Source organism: Anastrepha ludens, chromosome 6, assembly GCF_028408465.1.
Source record: "Anastrepha ludens isolate Willacy chromosome 6, idAnaLude1.1, whole genome shotgun sequence".
In the NCBI taxonomy this organism is placed as follows: domain Eukaryota; kingdom Metazoa; phylum Arthropoda; class Insecta; order Diptera; family Tephritidae; genus Anastrepha; species Anastrepha ludens.
The window spans coordinates 20,590,446-20,612,162 of NC_071502.1; the positions used below are offsets into that span (position 1 = coordinate 20,590,446).

The 21,717-nt window shown below is 34.5% G+C and overlaps 7 protein-coding genes across 9 annotated transcripts; 5 read left to right on the plus strand and 2 right to left on the minus strand.

Annotated features, from left to right (window-relative positions):
• Nucleotides 1-803: 803 nt before the first annotated feature.
• On the plus strand, nucleotides 804-1,476 carry LOC128868885 (cytochrome c oxidase subunit 6A1, mitochondrial). Its single transcript, XM_054111456.1, has 2 exons — nucleotides 804-959; nucleotides 1,092-1,476. The coding sequence occupies exons 1-2, from the start codon at nucleotides 863-865 to the stop codon at nucleotides 1,322-1,324; spliced, it is 330 nt and encodes a 109-aa protein (XP_053967431.1). The 5' UTR covers nucleotides 804-862; the 3' UTR covers nucleotides 1,325-1,476.
• Nucleotides 1,477-1,739: 263 nt separating this feature from the next.
• LOC128868883 (zinc finger protein 91-like) lies at nucleotides 1,740-10,143 on the minus strand. Of its 2 annotated transcripts, none has more exons than XM_054111453.1 (4): nucleotides 9,571-10,143; nucleotides 3,300-4,493; nucleotides 2,643-3,234; nucleotides 1,740-2,584 (listed from the first exon to the last, which is right to left on the minus strand). In XM_054111453.1, the coding sequence occupies exons 1-4, from the start codon at nucleotides 9,745-9,747 to the stop codon at nucleotides 1,932-1,934; spliced, it is 2,616 nt and encodes an 871-aa protein (XP_053967428.1). In that variant the 5' UTR covers nucleotides 9,748-10,143; the 3' UTR covers nucleotides 1,740-1,931. The 2 variants fall into 2 exon arrangements, with proteins under 2 accessions (XP_053967428.1, XP_053967429.1); XM_054111454.1 differs by lacking the exon at nucleotides 9,571-10,143 and adding an exon at nucleotides 4,865-4,972.
• LOC128868884 (caspase-1-like) lies at nucleotides 6,626-8,806 on the plus strand. The gene is made up of 3 exons (XM_054111455.1): nucleotides 6,626-7,330; nucleotides 7,639-7,883; nucleotides 7,947-8,806. Exons 1-3 carry the CDS (start codon nucleotides 7,128-7,130, stop codon nucleotides 8,498-8,500), a joined length of 1,002 nt encoding a protein of 333 aa, XP_053967430.1. The 5' UTR covers nucleotides 6,626-7,127; the 3' UTR covers nucleotides 8,501-8,806.
• Nucleotides 10,144-14,743: 4,600 nt separating the features above from the next.
• On the plus strand, nucleotides 14,744-15,802 carry LOC128866315 (SOSS complex subunit B homolog). The gene has a single exon (XM_054106941.1). The coding sequence runs from the start codon at nucleotides 14,771-14,773 to the stop codon at nucleotides 15,674-15,676; it is 906 nt and encodes a 301-aa protein (XP_053962916.1). The 5' UTR covers nucleotides 14,744-14,770; the 3' UTR covers nucleotides 15,677-15,802.
• On the minus strand, nucleotides 15,705-16,725 carry LOC128866318 (uncharacterized). 2 transcript variants are annotated; one of them, XM_054106943.1, is made up of 4 exons: nucleotides 16,552-16,718; nucleotides 16,354-16,473; nucleotides 16,143-16,293; nucleotides 15,709-16,072 (listed from the first exon to the last, which is right to left on the minus strand). In XM_054106943.1, the coding sequence occupies exons 1-4, from the start codon at nucleotides 16,609-16,611 to the stop codon at nucleotides 15,774-15,776; spliced, it is 630 nt and encodes a 209-aa protein (XP_053962918.1). In that variant the 5' UTR covers nucleotides 16,612-16,718; the 3' UTR covers nucleotides 15,709-15,773. The 2 variants fall into 2 exon arrangements, with proteins under 2 accessions (XP_053962919.1, XP_053962918.1); XM_054106944.1 differs by lacking the exon at nucleotides 16,354-16,473 and having other exon boundaries at nucleotides 15,705-16,072; nucleotides 16,552-16,725.
• Nucleotides 16,726-17,969: 1,244 nt separating this feature from the next.
• Nucleotides 17,970-18,867, plus strand: LOC128866319 (LDLR chaperone boca). The gene is made up of 2 exons (XM_054106945.1): nucleotides 17,970-18,211; nucleotides 18,268-18,867. The coding sequence occupies exons 1-2, from the start codon at nucleotides 18,065-18,067 to the stop codon at nucleotides 18,676-18,678; spliced, it is 558 nt and encodes a 185-aa protein (XP_053962920.1). The 5' UTR covers nucleotides 17,970-18,064; the 3' UTR covers nucleotides 18,679-18,867.
• Nucleotides 18,868-19,080: 213 nt separating this feature from the next.
• Nucleotides 19,081-20,504, plus strand: LOC128866317 (ribulose-phosphate 3-epimerase). Its single transcript, XM_054106942.1, has 4 exons — nucleotides 19,081-19,364; nucleotides 19,430-19,615; nucleotides 19,703-19,894; nucleotides 19,957-20,504. Exons 1-4 carry the CDS (start codon nucleotides 19,179-19,181, stop codon nucleotides 20,080-20,082), a joined length of 690 nt encoding a protein of 229 aa, XP_053962917.1. The 5' UTR covers nucleotides 19,081-19,178; the 3' UTR covers nucleotides 20,083-20,504.
• The last annotated feature ends 1,213 nt before the right edge of the window (nucleotides 20,505-21,717 follow it).

The following is a 21,717-nucleotide window of genomic DNA, read 5'->3' on the forward strand; positions in this document are numbered from 1 at the left end:
CTCTTATGATTTTATATTGCTTCCGCTTGCCCTTCCTCACAAGAAAATAATTTGTCTTCTACTTGTTTGTTTATTTAAAGAAAATACGTCACGAGCGAATTCGGAAGTCGCAATCGTATAAAAACTCTTTTCTAAAGCGAATCTATTAAAAGTGGTGTTGGTAAATCTGCTGATTTGTTTTTTTTTGTTCTTTCGCTGTGTCCATGTAGCTGTCAGCACGGAATAAAATGAGGCGAATTAATTTTTTTGTTTTCTACTTCGCCAATACCTTGCCATGACAATCAAACGTACAAAACATTGCTGTTGGTCTAGTGCCACCACCTTTAATGCATGTGCCTTGCTCTTATTCTTCCTATTTTTTTTGACAGGCACCCTTGGTGCGAGTTTGACAGGCAGTCAAGTGTGTGATGGTGTGAGTGCTTGGTCTTTCTGATTGAACGTGTTGGTGGGGTTTTTATGCTGAACTAGGATTTGTGTGGTAACATTAAAAATATTAGAAAAAAATTAAAAATAATATTTCTAACTTTATTCATTTACAATAATTTTTAATTTTTGAGACGATTTTCTATGAAATTTAATAATTTTTTATGCAACCATGTTACATAATAGAGCGTTGTGGAATCAGGTGATCTTAGAATTTTTTGAGAACCAGCTGAGGGTGTTTTTACTATCAATATGTACAACAATAGTCGTAGTCTTGTATTTTATAATGTTTGGTAATAGCTGGTTTAAAACCAGGGTAAAAAGATGTTACAAATCTGGTAGCCCTATGGTATTGCTGTCAGTTGTCAATTAAAAGTCAAATTGATTTAATCGAAAAAATTTTCATTAGTGTTTGGATTTTACGAAAGAGGATACAAAAATGGCTGCTATTCTCTCACAAGTTTTTCGCCGTCAAATTGCTATTAGCTTAAACAGATCCCAAGCTGGAACTGCTGCCTCTGCTGGTGAACATTCTGGTGAGTATAAATTCACGTCCAACTTCTTAACCTTCGTTTGGGGGCGGTATGTCTCAGGAGGTTAAGCAAGTAGGAGGTTATGTAATTTGCCATAACTTCATAACATAACTTCTAAACTGTAATTCATTTTAGGTGGTTATAAAGTATGGAAGCGTCTTTCATTCTTCGTGGCAGTGCCTGCTGTAGGTCTTTGCATGTTGAACGCCTACTTGAAGCATCAGGAAGAGCATGACCATCCTCGTGCGGAATTTATCAAATACGATTATTTGCGTCGTCGGGAAAAGCGATTCCCATGGGGCGAAGGCAACAAAAGCTTATTCCATAATCCACACGTCAACCCACTGCCCGATGGTTATGAACACTAATTTAAAAGCAAAATTGTAAAATTGGGGAGGGCCACATAGTAAGTCTTGAATGGACCAGTTCAATTTGTCGCTTTTACTTGATATCATTTCATGAAAATTTATAATTTATAGACAATGATTTCGATTGACAAATAAATGTAATGCGATCGGTAGTCATTTTCATATCCTTTAAAAAAAATGCGTTGGCATATCAGTCGGAAAAAATAAGGAACTTCATTTCTCGTATTCGGGGGAAAATAATCTAAATCAATATTATGGGAAATACTGATTCGCCAACCAAAATATAAATTTGAGTCGCACCCTTATTTTTTCTTTTTCCTACAAATCGAAGGGGTTTTCCTAATTACCATTGCTTTTATACGAAACATTCATTTCCGTAAATATGCATTTTCCTAAAAATAGTCCGATATTCAGGTTTTTGGTCTGCGTACTATGTTATATGCAGGCAAAAGTACATAAATATACTGGGTCAAGACAAATTCTAGCTAAATCGACACAAAAACTTACTTTAAATACGTATGTATATACTTGTATATATATTTGGATACGAGACTTGTTGAAAATTTTAATTCAAACATACAGTACAATTGTATATTTATATCTTGTATTATTTTGACGCCTTCGTTGTGAGTATCAAATTCCCATCCTTTATACGTAAACGTCCTTCTTTGGCCATGGCTGCTGCTTCCGCTTTTGTGACGACAATTTTCTGTACTCTCATTTTTTTTTCACCTACTTTTATTTTTGTAACCGTATCACCCGCAGGTCCAGCCTCCGTTCCAAGTGCTACACCCGCTTTATTAAGTGTTACAGGTTTAGAATCAGTCTCCATACTTCCTATACCGGCTGTCAATTTTCGTTGGTTGGACCTCTGTAAAGTTTTCGATTCCTTACTGGTAGAAGATGATCCACTTTCGGCATTGTCATTACTATGTTCAGCTTGTGATGTTTGATTTGTTGTCGGTCCACTGCTATTCGCCGAATTTCGACTTACACTAATATTTCTAGGTGATTTTCGCGAGGTGTGCTCGACTACATTTTCTGCATTGTTTCTCACTGCTTTGCGGCGCAATGGAACACCGCCTTCATTTGCAGTAGTCTTTGCAATTTTTGTACCAGTTGTGACAATAACTTTACTTTTCTTTGTAGGAGGCTCCTGATCGTCGATAATCTCATTCAAACAATATTCCTCATCGTAATGTTGTTCAACTTCGGCATTCAGTTGTTTCGTTTCTTCAACGTTTTGTTTGTCTGTATCGTCTGCATATAAGAATTAGATTAAATGTATTTTACAATATAACATTACAACATGCCCTACCTTTGCTGTCTTTGGATATATTAAATGATTCATTATCATCTGTGAGTATTTCATCAATAAGGAATTCTTCAATAACTTCTTCTATTTCTTCATCGTTTTTTTGTTTCTGTTCGGATGTTATATTCTTGAAATCCTCCTTATATGCTGCCAGATCCGCAGAGTGCGCACTATTTATGTGATAGTTTTGTTCATTAAGAGTAAGAAAAATTAAGTCACAGAACTCGCAGGGGTACGACTCATTACTGGCATGTTCCTTAATGTGCGCTGTTACCGACTCTACATCTTCAAATACTTGTTGACATAGTGGGCATGTCAGTGTTACAGTTGCATGTACTGCAGAGTGCAAAACTAATTCGTTGCATGTCTTATAAACTTCATCACATTCGTTACAGGAATACATAATGACGCCTTCTTTGTGTGTACGCATGTGACGTGACAAGTGATGCGAAAGCAAATATGATTTTGGACAAAATTTACATGGAAAGGGTCGGCTCCCTGCGTGTGCAACAAGATGGCGTGCCAACTTTGAAGATGTGCAGAAACTTTTGTCACAATATTGACAGGAGTATGGCTGTTCGGTTGAATGTACCACCTAAAAGAATTCAAATCACATTTTATCTACAAAATAATCTTGCACAATTAGAAATCTTAACTTACTTCGTGACGTTCCAGACCTTGTTTAAAGGCAAATGCTTTGGAGCACACTTTACACTTGAATGGTCGGTTTTTTCGATGCCGTTCAGTATGCTTCTCCATATCATCTTTCGACAAGAATGTCTTCTCGCAAAATATGCAAAGATACTTGGGTATGTCAGTATGTATTTTTTCATGCCTATGTAATAGTGCAGGTCTAGTGAAACCTCTGTCACAAACTGAGCACTTATACTTGCGTTCACCAGTATGAATTACGATATGTTTTTGAAGATCGTACTTGGAGAAGAATGAACGATCGCAGTCCCCGCATTGATAATGACGTTCTCGCGTATGATTCACGACATGGATGTCACGCAGCTGCAACAGCGGAAATGTGCGCTCACAGTAGGGGCATGGAAAAACATTTGTCTTGACTGGAGCCGCGTTCTTTATGGGGTCTGGTTCAGTTTCATAAGGCTCATTAGGATCCAATATTTCAGTCACAATAGAAACGTTTCCATCCTCGTCCTGTTTTAGCTGTGGTTGTTTAAGCCGTGGTTCCACATCTACGTCAGCTTCCTTGTTCAATATGCGTATGGAGGATTTGTTTAGTACTTTTGGTTTCATTTTCGTTGTGTTCGTAGTTGATGTGGCCGCCTTAGTAGGAGTGAATTCCCTGAATTGCACATCTAGTGAGGTAAATTCAAGATCTTCAGAAGCAATCAAACGTTGCACATCATCTATTGAGATTTCCTCATTATTTTCCACTTTAGTAAGGAAACTAAAAGCCTCGTCACTTTTCTCTTTTTTTACACGCATTGGCATCGGTGGTTCCGGCAAAGCAGCTGGATCGGAATTAAGTATTTTCCTGGGAGTTGATACAGACGTGGATGTTTTCTTGGAATTAGTTGGTTTTGAAATGCCTACTTTAGCGCTGTGTTGTAGTGGCTGGGCTTGTGGTTGGTCTTTACTAGCAGAGGATGATGCATCTTCTTGGTGTTTAAAACTTTTATCTTCGTTGGGCACCATAGAAAGCTTTGGTAAAAGCTCTGACGGTATAGTTGGTCTCTTCAATGGAGCCGGCCAGTCTCCAAGAAGTGGAACTTGGCTCAACAAATTTTCCGCCTTCTTACACATTTGCTTGAACCGATAACAGTAGTCGAATGTCAACCGACATTTTAAACATACCGAAGGCGGCATTCCATCGTTTAGAAATACCTAAAAATATGTTAAGATTATGAAAAAATATATTCTAATTTTAATTTTTTCAGACTAAGAATTTGGTATATTGAAACTAAAAGAATTTTTGATACACATTTTTTGAATTGAAGAGGTGCTAAAGATCACTATAACAGATGTAACGGTTTTATGCTAATATCGTTGCGGTCAAGCACAGACACTTCGTTAACATTATTCAAAACGAACTCGTTATAACACCAACAAAATAGAATACACTTTAAGTGCAAGTATGTTTATGAAGGGAATACTTATGTGAAAAGTACGGTAATCTAAATAAACTACATGTATTTAAGGAGCTAATTAAAAGTTTTGAGTTTTTCCCCCGAACTTTTTTTTAACATTTAACTCACTGGCACTTCAACCATTTCATTTCACCTATTCACACTGAAAATCCATAACTATATTTCGGCTTTCAAAAACTATTATCTGATATTTTCCATCAAAGTTAACCAAATTAAAAGCTAATAATTGTCCAAACAATATTAAAGCTGCAAAAGAGCCCAATTTAATTAAGCATTTATAGCAGAAAATCAAGCACAAGGATTTAATACCTAACATTAGCAATATTTTTTTAATATAACACAGGGTGAACCGAATGAGAGAAAACAATGAACATTTGTTTCGTACATAATCAGTTTTTCCAACTTTGTCCATTCTGTATGTTCTGTTTTTTGCTCGTATCTAATAAGTGTTGGCAAACCTAGTTTTTGGTATAAGTGTGGAAATTTTCAGCAAGTAATGAATAGGCCTTTACTCAATATTATTAATATTGAGATATTTAAAAATACGTAAGTACAATTTTAATCCAAGCCTTATTAATAATAAAAAATTATTTTATACAAATTATAAGTTTCAATAAAGCACTAGAAGCCGCTTTTTAATATATATCGCCTGAAGAAAACATCAATCAATTCAGCCATGTTTATGTTGGTGTATCAGCTTAAAATAGTACACATATTCTTAAGCGGACTACGAACACGGAAAAAATCATAACAATCGGTTTAAATTTCAATAGATCAATGTGTGTGTGGTCAGATTGATAGCTGACAATTTTTTTTGTTTTCCTTGCAATCGGTTGAGTGTGTGTAGCGAAGCTGACGATTTTTGTAATACCTTGGTAGCCCACTTTAGGGAAAACTGCCAGTTAAACAGTCCTTAGCTAAATATAAGTCCGGCTTGCTAAACAGACTAACATTAAAATATAAAAACGGCGACTCTAGCGCCATATAAATAGTAAATTTTAGGATAAAATACTTCTCTTCATGTAGCTAAAATGTGATTCGAATTTGGATCAACTTGGGTCATAAATACGAATGAGAAAGTGAGAGTGAAACTATAAGTACTACCCACGAGTTTTCTAAAAGTAGTAGGCACGCTTGGATAAAAAAAAAACATAACTATTACGAAAACACGATTTTTGAACAGTGGATATTAATTGACTATATTGTAATGACGCAGAAAGGAGTTCTACGCAGAAATACAGTGGATAGCGTAACCGGAGTTAGACAAATGATATTTCAATTGATTATACTTTCTAATTTGGCAAATTTTCGAAAAAAAAGTAGTTTAACACAATTTTCTAATTTTCCACCAACATTTTACTTTTATTTTTTTTTTAATTCAGCAAATACTAAGGAAGTATTTACATTACCCTTCCAATAACGAACTCAGTTTTACAAAAAGCTAAGTAGCTTTCGAAGAGATGTGCAAAATAGACTTTTAGCCTTTCGGAAAAAAAGTAGTTTAACACAAGTTTTTCTAAAATTCCAACAACAATTTATTTTCATTTTTTTTAAAATTCAGCAAATACTAAGGAAGTATTTACATTACCCTTCCAATAACGAACTCAGTTTTACAAAAATTTAAGTAGTTTTCGAGAGATGTACAAATTTTAGTAGCGTAATAATCACTATAAGGTTCCGGCTAGGTTCAATAGAACTAACTCATTTTTTTTAGCGAAACGCACACATTTTTTACTTGTTCCGATAGGAGTTTACTATACATAAAAAAGTATACACAGAACACTCTTCATAAAAGTAACTAAAGTGCCAATACCGTTTCGAATATACCGATAACACGTCAATGTTGTTTCATTTCAAAGAACTATACGGCGTCGCACGCCAATCAGTTTTTTGCTTCTATCTAGCAAACAAGTGTAGTATTGTTTTTATAGTTCGGTTAGTTTTTTGATGCAGTTGAGTATTTGACTAGTTGTTTTTATTTGTTGCTTAGAATATTAGGAGTACTGACTAAACGTACTGACCTCCGATTGAATTATTGCGGAGTATTAGCTACATACGAAACTGCCCGAAAAGTGGTCTATCCATTTTGGGTAGAGAATTGTGCTATGAAAACTAATTTTCAATCGAATATGAATTAAATTTAATGCCGACAACGAAGCAACAGCTGCCGCGCATTTAAATTCGAGAAAACGATAAGCAATCCTGGGTGGTTGTTTAGTGCAATTCATAGATTTTAGTTTTAACAGAAGCAGCACCAAACTACGCAGGTTTCTCTAATTGTTATATGAAAGGAGGCGTGGTGAGAAGCGCTGAAAAGACTGAGTAAAAGGAAAAACCTGCAGTTGTAGCAACGAAACGACGAAATAACGTGATGACGGACGAGTGCATTGCCATAAAGTATGAATACATAGGTAGAAAGGACAAAAGTGGCGTGTTAATGCCGAGTTGTGATAAGTTAGATGCACAACCGACGGGACGAGAGAAATGCACTGGTAATGAAAACAATGCGGTTGGACCCAATGCGTCGTTCACAAACAAAAGCAATAATGGAAGTATTGAGGACGCTGGTGCAGAGTAAGTGGTGATAACAAATGTAGTCTATCGTATGTACATACATACATATATATGGTTATGATAAATTTTAATTAATTTCTCATATAATGCAGAAAATTGCCTAAAACATTTAGAAATTTGAGTGCACGAATTACAAACCTAAAAATTATGTACAATACGAATTTACTATTTTTGATTAACTTATGTACTTGAGTGTACTTCGGTATCACTAATATATTTTGGTAGCTTTTTTTTAAAGAACATTTTAATGCAGATAAACTTCAACTTGATGTGGTTAATGAATTATTTTCTTTTTTCCATTGCTTCAGCTTTAACAAATATACGGCTTATATGCCAACTGAACGTCATGCGAGTGAATACAACATGAATCATAAAAATCGCGGACTTGCCTTAATTTTCAACCATGAGCATTTCGATATACCCTCATTAAAACCGCGACAAGGTACCAACGTGGACTGTGACAACTTGAGTGCTGCTCTGAAAAAATTGCACTTCCAGGTGAACACTTATAAGGACTGCAAACTAAGAGACATTCTCAAATATGTTGATAAAGGTAAACAAAATCTTTTTTTTTTATTAATTTTTTAAGGTACTGAAAAAAGTGTGTTTCTTTTAGCTGCCTCTCAAGATCATACCCACAACGACTGCATTGCCGTGGCTATACTGTCGCATGGTGAACACGGCTACCTCTACGCGAAGGATGTGCAATACAAATTGGATACTATTTGGCACTATTTTACTGCACACACTTGCCCAACTTTGGCTGGTAAACCAAAATTATTTTTCATTCAAGCCTGTCAGGGTGATCATTTTGATCCCGGGGTACATATGCGTAAGACTGAAACAGATGGTGAAACATCGATGAGCTATAAAATTCCAGTTCATGCCGATTTTTTAATTGCCTATTCAACCATACCGGGCTTCTATTCATGGCGCAACACCACTAATGGTTCGTGGTTTATGCAGTCACTAGTGGAAGAGCTAAATGAAAATGGCAAAAAGCATGACATTTTAACATTACTAACATTCGTCAATCAGCGTGTTGCAGTCGATTTCGAGTCGTGTGTGCCAGATTGTCCCATAATGCATCAGCAAAAACAAATTCCATGTGTTACATCAATGTTAACTCGTATATTGCGCTTCACTGACAAACCGTCTAAAGGTGCTTAAGTCACAACACAACTATTTGATGAACACGTGGCTTAAAACGAAAGAATGTAAAATTCTTTACAAATTGCTATTGTTTTCGTTATAATGAACTATCATTATATGTGAAATAAAACGAGTTGACACATAATCATTAAATTGTACAACTGCGACGATGCACACTATTTTGTGTGCGTTTAAAGCAGAGACTGAACTGCTTCCAACTTTCATTGCTTTAATTTTGCCATTTAATTGAATTTTAAAGTATTTTCGAATAACATACATGAAGTGTATTTTTCTAATATAATAATGAATTAACTTGAATTGAAATGCGGTGTTTTATTGAAATTTTGATTTCTTGTTGACGTTTGGATTTGAATGGTGTGCGTCTTAGATAATTTTACCTGTGAACGAATGAGGTAACTATTGTAATAGTTTTGAGGCAAGGCTAAGGATCCACAGCCGTTACGTTAAACTATTGTCATCGCAATGAAAGTTATTAACCTGCCGACACTTCTTCACCTTTTTTATTTGACGATATAAAATCTTCTTGGACTAATAACGCAAATTTTAACGAAGTGAATCATATTTCTTTTTGCGGAACATTTGTGCTTAAAAATATGTCGAGTTGTTAACACTTTATTTGTTCGTTTCCACGACAGTCGGTTCTACGTAACCGAAATAACCCGGATTTATATCCTGCCAAGGACTGTCACTTCAGCAGCATTCCCTGTATATGTATGGGGGTTGTTAATGCTGCTATAACAACAACTTTATGTGTACGAATATGTTGTAATATTGAAATGCACAATTTATAAACTGGATATTAAAGTTTCGTATTTCATGCTCGATATTTAAAACCGTTTTCCGTACAAAGCGTGCAGTTTCGATTTTTTTTTTTTTTGTTTTTAATTTTCCTGTGCAGTTGAATTTTATCCAAACCAAATCAAATCTAATTACAAACACACCCAATTAACTTTCGCACCGTAAGGTTTTGAAAAACACGTTCCTAAATCTCTGTTCTTAATTGACCTCGGTGAAAAACGGGAAGACGGTGTATCCTGTACACCTTGGGTGAAAAATGTATTACTTACCTCTATCGAAGCAACTGCCATTATTTCCACCGGCAGTGGGAGTAATGATTTAACTGGAGTATCCTTTGCATATATGTTACTGAGATCATCTAACACTTGGGCAAGACAAAAGCGACAAATGGGCTTGGTTTTTAACTCAGTTGTTAAAGCTTCTCGCTGTTCTTCGTTTGTTGCCATTACTTTTAACACACTCACGGAACGCGTAACAAATAATTGCACAGAAGATCGAAATTGTTTGCAAACTATTTACAATATCAAAAAATTTCTTTTCATACACAAAAATGGTGGATGTTGGCTTGGATGCAAAAACTTGTCAAAATGTGGCATTCGAAGAAACTTCGAATAATTTCGAATTGTCATCGCCAATTTTTTAAAGTGTTTTCTTTTCTCTCCTTTACTTATGAACAATGAAACATTATTAAGGATTAAGTGAAAAATGATTAATAAATTAAAATAAATGCACAAGTTCTTATTAAAAACTAATTACATTAAATATATTTAATATAGCAACCATCTGTCGAGTGGCACTATGGAACTTCACACAAAGATGGCGCTATGCCCACTAGAAATTATCGCTGGCATGCACAAACGGCGTCGGCTAAAATGAATTCATAGACGGTGACTTCGATAGCGCAACAACAACAACAACCAGATTTATTTTGTTTTTGCATTTTCGTAGGTTGAAAATCAAAATTTTATTGAGAATGTACGCGAACAATACAATAACAACATGATTCAATTATACAAGGTTCAGTAAAGTTTGACAACTGATTTCGGATGCTACTTAATCCATTGATGCAATTTGGAAGCAAGGGAAAAAAGGTCATAAGTTTATCCCCTTTCTGAAAATGTAGTAAAAAATTGAAAAAGGTCGTTGTAAGCCATAGAATAATTTTATGTTATTTTATAAGTGGTACTTAATTATTTATATTTTTAACTTAACTATTCCCATGGATTTGAGTCATATATACAATATAATATATGTATTTTGACCATGCATCGGATTGAAATCTATATGTGCCATTTGTAAACTACTTGAGAATAGTGGAAACTCTTAACGAGGAAAAACCACTTTTATTTCGTCACGCCCGCTAATCATACATTTGATTTTTTAACGAGATTACCTGCAAAGTTACAAGTATAAAATCTGTGTTAAAAAAAGATAAATTTATATATACGCAGAAACACAAGTAGACGCCCTAAGCATTGCATACTTTACTTACAATTATCTTATCGAATGCTCATTGTTCTCTTCTTTTGTTTATTGCACCGGTTAAGATGCTTTATTCGAAAGTGCATCCGGCATTTAAAAAAAAATCGTTTAACGTCATCGCGCAAATTCACCTTTTCACTTAATCTGAACAATTTTTGTAAAAATGATATCCAACCGTAAAGCTCCCTGCCTTTGAACTGGTTAAACGCTGATTCCAACATTTTAATTCTGTCCAAGAACTCGGTGCTTGGTTTAACTAATCGGTCAGGTTTAATTTGCGTATTATGTAACCGGCAATATATTCAAGGGCATCTTCGTGTAAGCTATCAAAGTCAGCGCCCTCATTTAATGAATCGTTGGCGAAGAGAGAGTCGTCTGAAACTATCTCATCTTCTGTTAGCAAACTTTGTAAAGTTTCTAAAGAAGTATCATTGAGACGGAGCCAGTTAGTTTCGTCGGCCTCAACATTGCCACGATCGACTAATATTGAAGTATTTCGTGCTGTTAATAGAAATCGTTAAGATTTTGCAGCCATTTTGAGACAGTCGACTCACAAGGCAACGGTAATCCTTTGTTGTATAAATAATTATACGCTTTTCGCCCAGCAGAATGCAAGGATATAGCCTGTGCCATATCGTCCCAAGCCCAATGAATTGTTTTGGTCGGGTCTTCTAACTTTTTAATTTGCCCCTCAGAAAGTATTTGACTGACGTTTGATTTGAATTCATCCAGTTTCACTAGTCGTTCCTTAAGATGGGCCAATTCTTTTTCCAGTTGAGACACTCGAAAATCGGTAAATGATCTAAATCAAACTTCGTTTAAATAAAACTACAGTTTTCAAATAAAAAAGAATTTTCTCTGTTTGCGTAGAAGCGTCAACTAAATGAGGGGCTGTCTCAGGCTCATTCCAAGAATGCAAAATTTCGATAGGCATCGGAAGAGCATCACTATACAATTTAGCCCTTTTCCGATCTGGTCCGGTCTCGAAATCCTTTGCCGAAAAGTGATACATGCAAACTTTTTCGCCTGGCTTCAACGAAGTGCTGCATGATTTTACCCAATTTTTTCTTTTCACTTCGTCTTTGGGAACATGAACGAACTTAACTTTCTCTTTTGTCCACGTTTTGTGGCACAAAACACAGCTTGGTTTTGGCACATTTCGTCTGTTAAAAGATACAATCCAAAAATTAATAGTAAAGAAAACACAGGCATTTTTGATAAAATCTTCCCCGAAAATTGTTAAGAAAACTGTAGTGTTTTGAGGGGTTTCCTTTATTGTACTTTAAATATAAAGAAAGTATTCTAAAAATCTAAATTTTATTAATTTACTTAAAAAGTTTATTTCACGAAAAATCTTAAGCTATTAAAAATAAAGCACTTCAAGAAATCTTTTTTCCCGTTTATTTTCTTATTCTTTGGCATTTTTTTTCGCAATGAAAAGCACAATTGTGGGATCGCAGCAACGGGCTCTAATCACACCTGTGTATATAAATTTTAAGCAGTTATTAACAAAAAATCAAATTGATAATCTGCAACAAAAAACTTACCTAAATGTGGCTATGTGGCAGCTATTTATCAATGTAATTTTCACAGAACTTTCAATAGAATTGAAAGATGCGAAAGTCTAAGCAAAATGGAATAGGCAAAACAGTATTGCCTGCTAACTTTTTCAGCAAAAATTTTAGTTTCTACGCTTTTGAGTACTTTTTCTTTAGAATTTGCTCTGAAATAAAAAGTAGCTTTTCCAAGAGGACAACACGGATTTATTAAGTAGCTTCAAGATGGCTAACACAGGGTGAAAATTAGGCTACTTACATCACCTTTAATTATTGCTTCATGCAATAACAAAGGGGCAGGATAATTTGACATTCAAAGCAAAAATATTTAAAGAATATTAAGAATAGAAAAAAAACAATTCGGCTGCTATACCGAAGTCGCCATGTGTGGATCCATCTTGGCCTAAACCTTTCAGGAAGTGTTTTATAGTGATACAGTATTTTCTTTTCTCGAGAAAAGAGCCCTCTCATTATATGCCGACATTATGAAAATATTGGCATACACCCTGTGAAAATTTTGCATATTTCATAAGAAAATAGAACCAGCATGATTCAATGCTTCCACAAATTATAGCTTTAATATAATAATATATATATACTCGTATATGTTGGATATAATGAAATAGAACGACTTAAAGTACGTCCCCATAGGCATTAATTTCCAATAAATCCCCAAATTAATCTAGGTGTTCACATATGGCAGATTACCTGCAAAATTGACAATCAGCTGTTAGTACTGTTGTGAAATTTTTTTCTTCATAGAAATTATTTCGGTGTTTTTGGTTTGTTTAATTATTATTAACGATGTGGAGGAAATACTAGGAAAAGGAATAGCTAATTTAATTGCGCAATTGGCTGCTAATAATAAACAGTTGGAGGAAATCCTTAAACGAAGTCTACTGAGGTTGCAAAAAGTGATGGCAGAAATATACCTGCGAAATTCCATATTTATTTTATAATAAGTAATAAGAGGACAAAGCGTTTATGGACACGCGCTTTTTCCTGTTTTATGAATGCATAATTAATAATACCTAACAAAAATTTTATTAAATTATGTCTACAAACCTTTTTTCTTTGCTGGCATCCATTTTATTTAATTTTTACTTTGACGTTTTTCTTTAATGATCTATTGCATAGAATACACAGTGTTGTATGTCAAAAAGTATGGTTATTATCTATGATTATTTCATAATCTCAGATTTTGGGAGAGAAATTTTGTATGGGAAATCTCGCTTTTCAATTACGGATTGGGGAGATTGAACGTATTATTACTTACATTTGTTGTAGCAGTTAAAGTTTTCGAATAACTGTGATCCTGTTTTTTTTTTGGAGAAGTGATGAAAATCGTAACAAAAATGCGACATCCGTATCCAATTGCGTATTTGTTGCGATATTTTATATTAATAAAATATTAGATAAAGAAAGTAAGACAAAAAGCAATAATAAAAAGCGAAAATGGCCAAAAGAACGGTTCAATACTAAGGACGTATTTTTCAATGCGAATATTTTAACAATTTTAAATGAAAGTATTCTAAGAACTACAAAAATTATATAATGTTGGATGAAATCCTTTTTGAACTGTTTTTAGAAAAAGTTCGTGTATATATTAAAAAAAAAACACCGTATCGAAGAATGTTATAAGTGTTCCTCATCGATTATATTTTCTAAATACGTAAAAAATTCAAATTCAGAAAGGATCTCTCGCCCACATATTTGATATGTTTTTATTTAAAATTATTTCATCGAAGATTTTCATATTTATACGCATAAATTTAATTGTTTCTAAATGCGGAAAAATTTCTATTCTCGTCAATGAAATAGCTCAAAATTTTACTACTTGAACTCAAAGATATCAAGTGCCAGATATCACACATGTACTATCTAGAAATAGAAAAATGAAAATGTAAAATTTCAGCTACTCAACTTGCTCTCAGACGTTGCAACCATTCATACATCAATGGACTTAGATCAAAATATTTTGATCTTCATTTAATAATCTTTTTGGTTTTCTTATTTCAGATGATTTTTGGAGAAACGCCATTGGGTACAGCGGAGGCTGATTTTTTCAAGGACTTCCAAGGATTCTACATTATCCTTTACAATTCTTATTATTTTAAGCTAAAACAAATTTAATACATTTTTGAATATATGTACTTTTAGATAAATAAAACCGCAATCATACATTTTAAATAGTTTCCTTTGAAAAAAATTCATAAAAATGACCTTTTTTCCGGCTTTTAGGTGTATATCTCCCCTTAACTGGTTGAACAATTTTACCAAAATTGGCCTAAGATATCGCAATCTCTACAAATTTTTAGTTGATAAAACCAGTCGATGCTAAGATGAATACTGTAGCCTTTGCATAACGATTTATTTCTTCCATCTGTGTTGTCAAAATCAACTCTGTTATATACATTTGTAAACATTTCGTATGTATGGATGTGAGATTTTAATAAGAGTGCTCAAGAAAAGACGGCATTTATTTTGTTTATTTATTTTACACCCAAATTTAACAAATTTCCATAATTTTATAATGTACAACGGTGAATGCAGCATACTCATCAAAGATATCAAGCCTGGATTAAAGAACATCAACGTTATTTTCATTGTTTTGGAAATAGGGACTGCCACTGTAACTAAGGAAAACAGAGAGGTTCGAAATTTCAAAGTTGGAGATCACTCTGCCTGTATTAATGTTTCTATTTGGGATGAACCAGGAAAGCTTATAGCACCTGGCGATATTATTAAGTTGACAAAAGGATACGCCTCCATTTGGCGTCACTGTTTAACACTATATTCAGGCAAAAATGGCGAAGTTTACAAGATTGGGGAATTTTGTATGATTTTCAACGAGCAAGTCAATATGAGTGAACTGAAAAGACCTGACCAACAACAGCAACAACCTCAAGGCCTAGGAGGGATAGGTAATCCTCAATTGATGGCAAACACCACTGGAGTTACCGGACCTGTGGCTGCTGCTAATAACAGCGGCACGGTAACTCCTTCACAACAAGTGCAACAGGCTGGCAGTAATGGATCCACTACCCAAGGAGGGCAAAGAGTCATTGGAACATCCATAGGTGGGGCAATCCAACAGGCAAATGCAGCAACTACCCCTAAAACTGGGAATATCCAACAAATAGCACAGCCACCTCAAAAACAACAACTAAGTAGTGGACCAGTGTCTGCTAATACAAATGCTAGTGCCGCCGTGCAACAAACAACACAACCAGTGACCACCCCAGCAGCTGGTGTACAATCCCAAGCCACTAAGCCGAACCGTGGTGGGCGCACAGGAGGCACCCGTTCTAGCAATCTTAAAAACGAGCGGAGGTGAATAATATTAGTTTGCAAAGATAATGATTGGGAGATCAAATTTAATGAATACACATTGTATAATTATGAAACGTTAATTTGTACTTCATTTATCAATTCTACATATATACAAATCTATTAAAATCAGGCTTGCTACAGCATTGTGTTATGTATTTCGGCAGAGTTGTTTCGTATAACCCACATAATTTTTTCGGCCGAATTAGATAAATTAATAGGTGCAACCTGGTCCAAGTATGTTGAACTTTTGAATCCTTAGGATTAGAGCCCCTGGAAAAACCATCGTTAAAATGAACAATGTCTATTCCCTCTTTTATAGCTTTCCGCAAGGTCATGTTCGATATAATAGTATTGAGGTTATTAGCAAGTACATCCACGATTATCCGCGTTAGGTAGTGATCTAAAATCAAGAATACCAGAATGAGAATTCACCTAATCGTATACATATGGTAAAATGCTAAGAGATGAACCTTTGATAAAAAAAATTAATTTCGGATCTTGCTTTCCTTTCGCCCATAGAAATGGCGTTATAAAGATTCGGCTGCCATCTGACAAGTTTATCTCTGTGGTTTTGTTTTCTTGTAACTCCTGGACACGTTTTTGTTCGATTAATTTAAGCAGCTGTTAAAGAAATTTAAGATTTGCAATATTAATACAGATCTAGTTTTTAAACGCGTTTACATTAGCTTCCTTTAATTCGGATATAATACGCCGCGTTGTGTATGCAACACCGGACCAGTTTTCTGGCAGACTGCCCATTTGTGGATTTGGGCAAGCCAATAACAAAGGAACGCTTGGGTCCTGTACGGATAAATTTAAATTAGTATAACTAAGCGACGGGGTGCATATAAAAACAGCAATGGAATACTAGAAAAATACCAAATTTTGAACTGCGAATTCCTCCACCGCAACGGGTTCACCATAATTGTTCAAAAACATAATTTTCCCGCAAAACTAGTAAAATTATGAAATATTCAAAGGTACTCCTGTTGTGCATTTAAACGTTCAGGTTTTGATTTTGTATTTGTTTACACATACGGCTGCCAACAACAAGGCGAATTGAGTACTGAGGTGGCGCCATTAAAAAACAGTTACTTTACTCTGACGTCAGTTCTTTTCGCAATACAAAACAAACAATAGTAGAAGAAATTGCATGTTCGTAAAAATGCAGTGAATGGCTTGGTAATATTGTGATTTTCGAGATTACAATTAAACAAACTGATGCAAAATGAAGTGCCGCGAGTTAAATTGTTAAAGCACAAATGCATGTAAAATCCCCAAATGCATTTTTTCCGTTTTTATGCGGAAAGAGCCGTGGTTAGAATGTGTGTATGTGTGCGTACAATTACAATATTTGTGTTTGGTTGTTTTCATTGCATTCGCCTACTTCTCTTCTTCACAAACAAGTTATTTGCCTTCCTTTTGTTTGTTTACTCATAGAATTTTACGACACAGCGAACTCGGAAGGCGCAACCTATTTCTCTATTATTCCTGGTATTATATCTTCCTTGACTTTCAATGGTAAATTTCAATGAAATTGACAATCAAGGCTGCAAATTGAGTAAATTTTGTCATTCACGATATGAGAAATTTTAAGTCATATAATGCCAACATCTGTGAAGCATTGGGCGGTTACGAGTATTTTGCATGTTGGATAATCAATTCATATTTTGACGCTCACATGGGCAGCATGTTCAATAACTTTAGTTTTCCAGACTGTGCATTTCCTTTCTTTGCAAAAAGTATTCAACCAGAATTTGGTCGCCATTCTTTCCTATTCATGGTAGTAATCAAACGATGCCTTCAAGGCGAGGCTGTCAATGGAAGCTGGCAGTTTATGTCGAAATGTAATTAAAATATTGCAATCGCATTCAATCAAATTCAGTTAAAAAAGAGAAACTACGCTAGCAATTCTGTTTTTTCACGGAGTGAGGAGTCCCCTTTTGCACTTAGGCCTAAAATATTGTTTACCTTCAAGGTAATCCAAATTGTTTTTCTTTAAACAGTTTTCGTTTGTAGCAGATGTGTCGTACGGCAGAGAGAGAAAGTTGCAAGGTTTTGTGACTTCCGGCGTACATCACGTATGTGGCGCCTTCGGCTCAAAAACACATTTATTTATCTGTCAGTTGAAGTCATTGCCGCAATGGACCCATTGTGACGGGCATAATACTCATTAAAATTTTGAAAATCAAACCTCCAAATTGCAAAAATGAAATCCATGTAAATATGGTTTTTGCTTGCGAAGTCACCTTCCATGAATTCGCCTTGATTAGCCACACACATTTTGAATGAATGTGTATGTAATGACGTGTTTTGTTTACGAGTCGTTTGTGAACAGTTGCTTTTTCATTATTTGGTAGAAATAGAAAGTTAAAATATTTACTGCTCAAATATGCGGCTTTTGATATTATTGGCTTTATTGGTACTAGTGCCAAATACAATTAGCAAGAAGGAAAAAGGACCAAAACCTGAATGGGCGAAAAAAGACATACGTGATTTCACGGATGCAGATATGGAACGGTTGCTAGACCAGTGGGAGGTAAGATGCTGTGCGATAAATGAAATCATTCTAATCCCATTAAAAAATATTTCCAGGAAGATGAGGATCCCTTGGAACCCGATGAACTTCCAGAGCATCTACGCCCAATGCCCAAACTAGATCTATCCAATCTTGATAGTAGCAATCCTGAGAATTTATTAAAAATGTCTAAAAAAGGGCGAACACTTATGACATTCGTGTCTGTTGGTGGAGATCCAACCCGCGAGGAAGCTGATACCATTACAAAATTATGGCAAACTAGCCTATGGAACAATCATATACAAGCTGAGCGATATATGGTGGATGATGATCGTGCAATATTTCTTTTTAAAGACGGTTCTCAAGCTTGGGACGCTAAAGATTTCTTAATAAAACAAGCGCAATGTAAAGGCGTTACAATTGAAAACAAGGAATACCCAGGCGAATGGAGTATAAGTAGTGGTTCAAAAGACAAGCAAGAACTGTAGGGAGAATTTTGTAAATTTCACTCAAATATCTTTCATTAAATTGTAAAATATGCCAATCATTGTAAGTTGAAGGAATTTCATTAAGATTAATAATCAAATAAGAACAAATATATGCATAAATTTTCATATTTTCGCGAAACAAGTGTAATAAAAACTACAACGGTAGTAATTTCAAGTTTTTGGAGAAAATCAGAGTTTAAATTTTACTCAATAAGTAGAACCTGCAAATCACTGAATTTCGCTTTGATTTTACAAGCGCAGAGAACATACATTAACGTTCTCTGCAAGCGTTCATACAAAATTTCAGTGTGAAACACAAACACAAATTTTTAAACTTGGTTTGTGTTTTTATTTTGTGTACTTTCTTTGACAATTGATCTATTGTGATTGGTCTTCTAATGGCTTGCACATTTTAATCTGATTTTAATGACAGTTTCGACCCTTAAATTTGACCGATTCGAAAACATACATTCCGTTTAATTCCGTAAAAATTATAAAGAATGCCAGTGACAGCGAAAATAGGACCATCAATTTTGAATGCTGATTTAGCTGATTTGGCTAATGAGTCGCAGAAGTTATTGGATAATGGCGCTGATTACCTACATCTCGACGTAATGGATGGCCACTTTGTGCCAAACCTTACTTTTGGTCACTCACTAGTAAAGTGTCTGAGAAATAAAATTAAGGTAAAATTAAAGCATGGATATCGCTATGCGATATTAAACTATTTTATTTTGTATACATTAAATAGAAAGAGTTTTTCGAGACACATATGATGGTGTCACGGCCGCAGCAATGGATTGAACCAATGGCTGATGCCGGTGTTAACCTTTACACATTCCATATTGAACCAGTAATGGAGGAAGTTTCAGATGTTTGCCGGAAAGTACGTGAATCAGGAATGAAAGTAGGATTAGCTCTGAAACCGGGTACCGAAGTACGACATTGCAAATTGAATCACAACAATTTTTATACAAACTGAACTGTGATGTTAAAAATGCCGTGTATTTATTTATGTATGTAGGTTCAAGTGGTTGAAAAGTACGTAGATATGGCAGACGTTGTGCTAGTAATGACTGTCGAACCTGGCTTTGGTGGACAATCATTTATGGGTAATATGATGCCAAAAGTGGAGTGGCTACGTCAGCACTATCCAAATTTAGATATTGAAGTTGATGGCGGCGTTGGACCAAATACTATAGAACTTTGCGCGAGAGTAAGAAATTCTTTTAACCTAATTTTTGTGCTAATAGTTTATGATTATATTTAAATTTTTAGGCTGGCGCAAATATGATTGTTTCTGGCACAGCTGTTATACAAGCACCTAATCAGCGAGATGTTATAAATTTGCTCAGGAGCACCGTGCAAAAGTACACAAATAACACATGTACACATGTGCACTAAGAATTCGACTGGTTCGGAATTCAGGGCCATACCAAACCATAGTGCCGATCATGGCTTGTATGCGGTCTGGTGAAATCTTATCAAATTCACATTACGCAATTTAACGTAGTTCATAATTCAACAAATATTTCTTTGAAACCGATCGTGACTGAATGAATATTGTTTCTTAATGAATGTTAACATTGTTTATTATTTGATACTATATTACCTGAGCGCACCCCGATTGGCTGTATGGTGTGAGGTGGTCCTTAAATTGTACTTATAGATTATGAATGGTTAATAGTTGGGAATGAAAAATTTTTGGAGAAAATGATATTCTTGTCGCTGTGTACATATATATTGTAGAAATTTTTTATGTAAGAAAATATTTTCTATGACAAAAGACAAATTAAATAAAGTATCTATTACCTTACCAAAAGTCATTTCACTGTTTGTTTTAAAAACTTTCAGTCAATAAAACCAAATAATTCTTGTGCCATTTATTTATTTTCATTAACATTTATGTATGTATATATATATGCATTTTTATTCCTTTTTCTTTTATTAATATATGGTATATATGTATGTATGTATGATGACATATATATATATTTATCTGTATGTATATTACACTTTTACAAATGTTTTGTTTCTGTGTATTTTCTTATCACTTTCAAATAAATTTTCATATGCTTTAGCAATACTTTAACACTTATTTGCTTGTCAGTTAGTTATATCTGTATGTATGTATGTATGTATTTTTCAGTGTATATATTTTCATATTTTATACGTAATAAAGCAACCAAGTGGATTTGAAGCAACTTCATTGGAGTGTCACTAGAAATTTGGGATTTTCTCAACGAAATATATTTATGTGTATGTATGTATATATACATATTAATTACTATATTACACAATATGTATATCGCTCTAATGGGCATTACCTTTTATACTCGTGACTATGAATAAAATTTTTGAATTTTTGGTGTGTGAAAAGTCTGCTAGACTAAATCAAAAATTGTCTCAGCATTTTTTTAATTTTTTGTAAAGCGTTTCTAAGTTCTTTCCTATCGTCCATAAATATTTGTTTGAGAAAAAATTGAAAGAGTTATGTAGTAAAAAGTAATAAAATATATCAATTTTGATATCAATTGCACTTCGACGTAGTATAAATAAATAAATTATATAAAAAAATTAAGTTGCGCGAGTAAAGTTAATAAATTACAAAAAAAAAAAAAAATTATTCGAATATACATATGTACATACGTGTGTGTAAATCTTAGTGTTTATGTAAGTACCCTAGACAATATATAAACGTTTCTCAGTCGAAATCCATTTCTAATCCACTTGTATGTATGTATGTACATATGAATGTAACCTGCAGCAGAATTCCCACAGCCCCGACTGTTCATAATGCCATAATGCGCATGCAGAGTGCGACAATGAACACGCGTCGGAAAAATTTGTTTGAGACCACTGTTGGAGTACTAGAGAATTCTTTTCCTGATATAAATTCGGGTAAACCCAGTAACGTAGAGAAGAAATTCTATCATTCTTGACGTATGTATATCTGTCTGACGCCTGTCGAGAAAATAGGCCCGTTCATGAAGCAAATGGTTTGCAAAAATTGTTACAAATTATCACGTTTTGCTGTTC

Bases quoted from the DNA above. Each gene is read 5' to 3' on its own strand.
- LOC128868885 (XM_054111456.1), top strand. From the start codon at position 863: ATGGCTGCTATTCTCTCACAAGTTTTTCGCCGTCAAATTGCTATTAGC. The intron at 960-1,091 runs GTGAGTATAAAT...AATTCATTTTAG, and splicing joins CTCTGCTGGTGAACATTCTG to GTGGTTATAAAGTATGGAAG.
- LOC128868884 (XM_054111455.1), top strand. From the start codon at position 7,128: ATGACGGACGAGTGCATTGCCATAAAGTATGAATACATAGGTAGAAAG. The intron at 7,331-7,638 runs GTAAGTGGTGAT...CCATTGCTTCAG, and splicing joins ATTGAGGACGCTGGTGCAGA to CTTTAACAAATATACGGCTT. The intron at 7,884-7,946 runs GTAAACAAAATC...TGTTTCTTTTAG, and splicing joins TCTCAAATATGTTGATAAAG to CTGCCTCTCAAGATCATACC.
- LOC128868883 (XM_054111453.1), bottom strand. From the start codon at position 9,747: ATGGCAACAAACGAAGAACAGCGAGAAGCTTTAACAACTGAGTTAAAA. The intron at 4,494-9,570 runs GTAAGTAATACA...ACATATTTTTAG, and splicing joins TGGCAGTTGCTTCGATAGAG to GTATTTCTAAACGATGGAAT. The intron at 3,235-3,299 runs GTAAGTTAAGAT...GAATTCTTTTAG, and splicing joins AAGGTCTGGAACGTCACGAA to GTGGTACATTCAACCGAACA.
- LOC128866315 (XM_054106941.1), top strand. From the start codon at position 14,771: ATGTATGGATGTGAGATTTTAATAAGAGTGCTCAAGAAAAGACGGCAT.
- LOC128866318 (XM_054106943.1), bottom strand. From the start codon at position 16,611: ATGTTTTTGAACAATTATGGTGAACCCGTTGCGGTGGAGGAATTCGCA. The intron at 16,294-16,353 runs GTAAACGCGTTT...TTTCTTTAACAG, and splicing joins CCGAATTAAAGGAAGCTAAT to CTGCTTAAATTAATCGAACA. The intron at 16,073-16,142 runs GTTCATCTCTTA...TCTTGATTTTAG, and splicing joins ATTAATTTTTTTTATCAAAG to ATCACTACCTAACGCGGATA.
- LOC128866319 (XM_054106945.1), top strand. From the start codon at position 18,065: ATGCGGCTTTTGATATTATTGGCTTTATTGGTACTAGTGCCAAATACA. The intron at 18,212-18,267 runs GTAAGATGCTGT...AAATATTTCCAG, and splicing joins GGTTGCTAGACCAGTGGGAG to GAAGATGAGGATCCCTTGGA.
- LOC128866317 (XM_054106942.1), top strand. From the start codon at position 19,179: ATGCCAGTGACAGCGAAAATAGGACCATCAATTTTGAATGCTGATTTA. The intron at 19,365-19,429 runs GTAAAATTAAAG...TACATTAAATAG, and splicing joins GTCTGAGAAATAAAATTAAG to AAAGAGTTTTTCGAGACACA. The intron at 19,895-19,956 runs GTAAGAAATTCT...TTAAATTTTTAG, and splicing joins CTATAGAACTTTGCGCGAGA to GCTGGCGCAAATATGATTGT.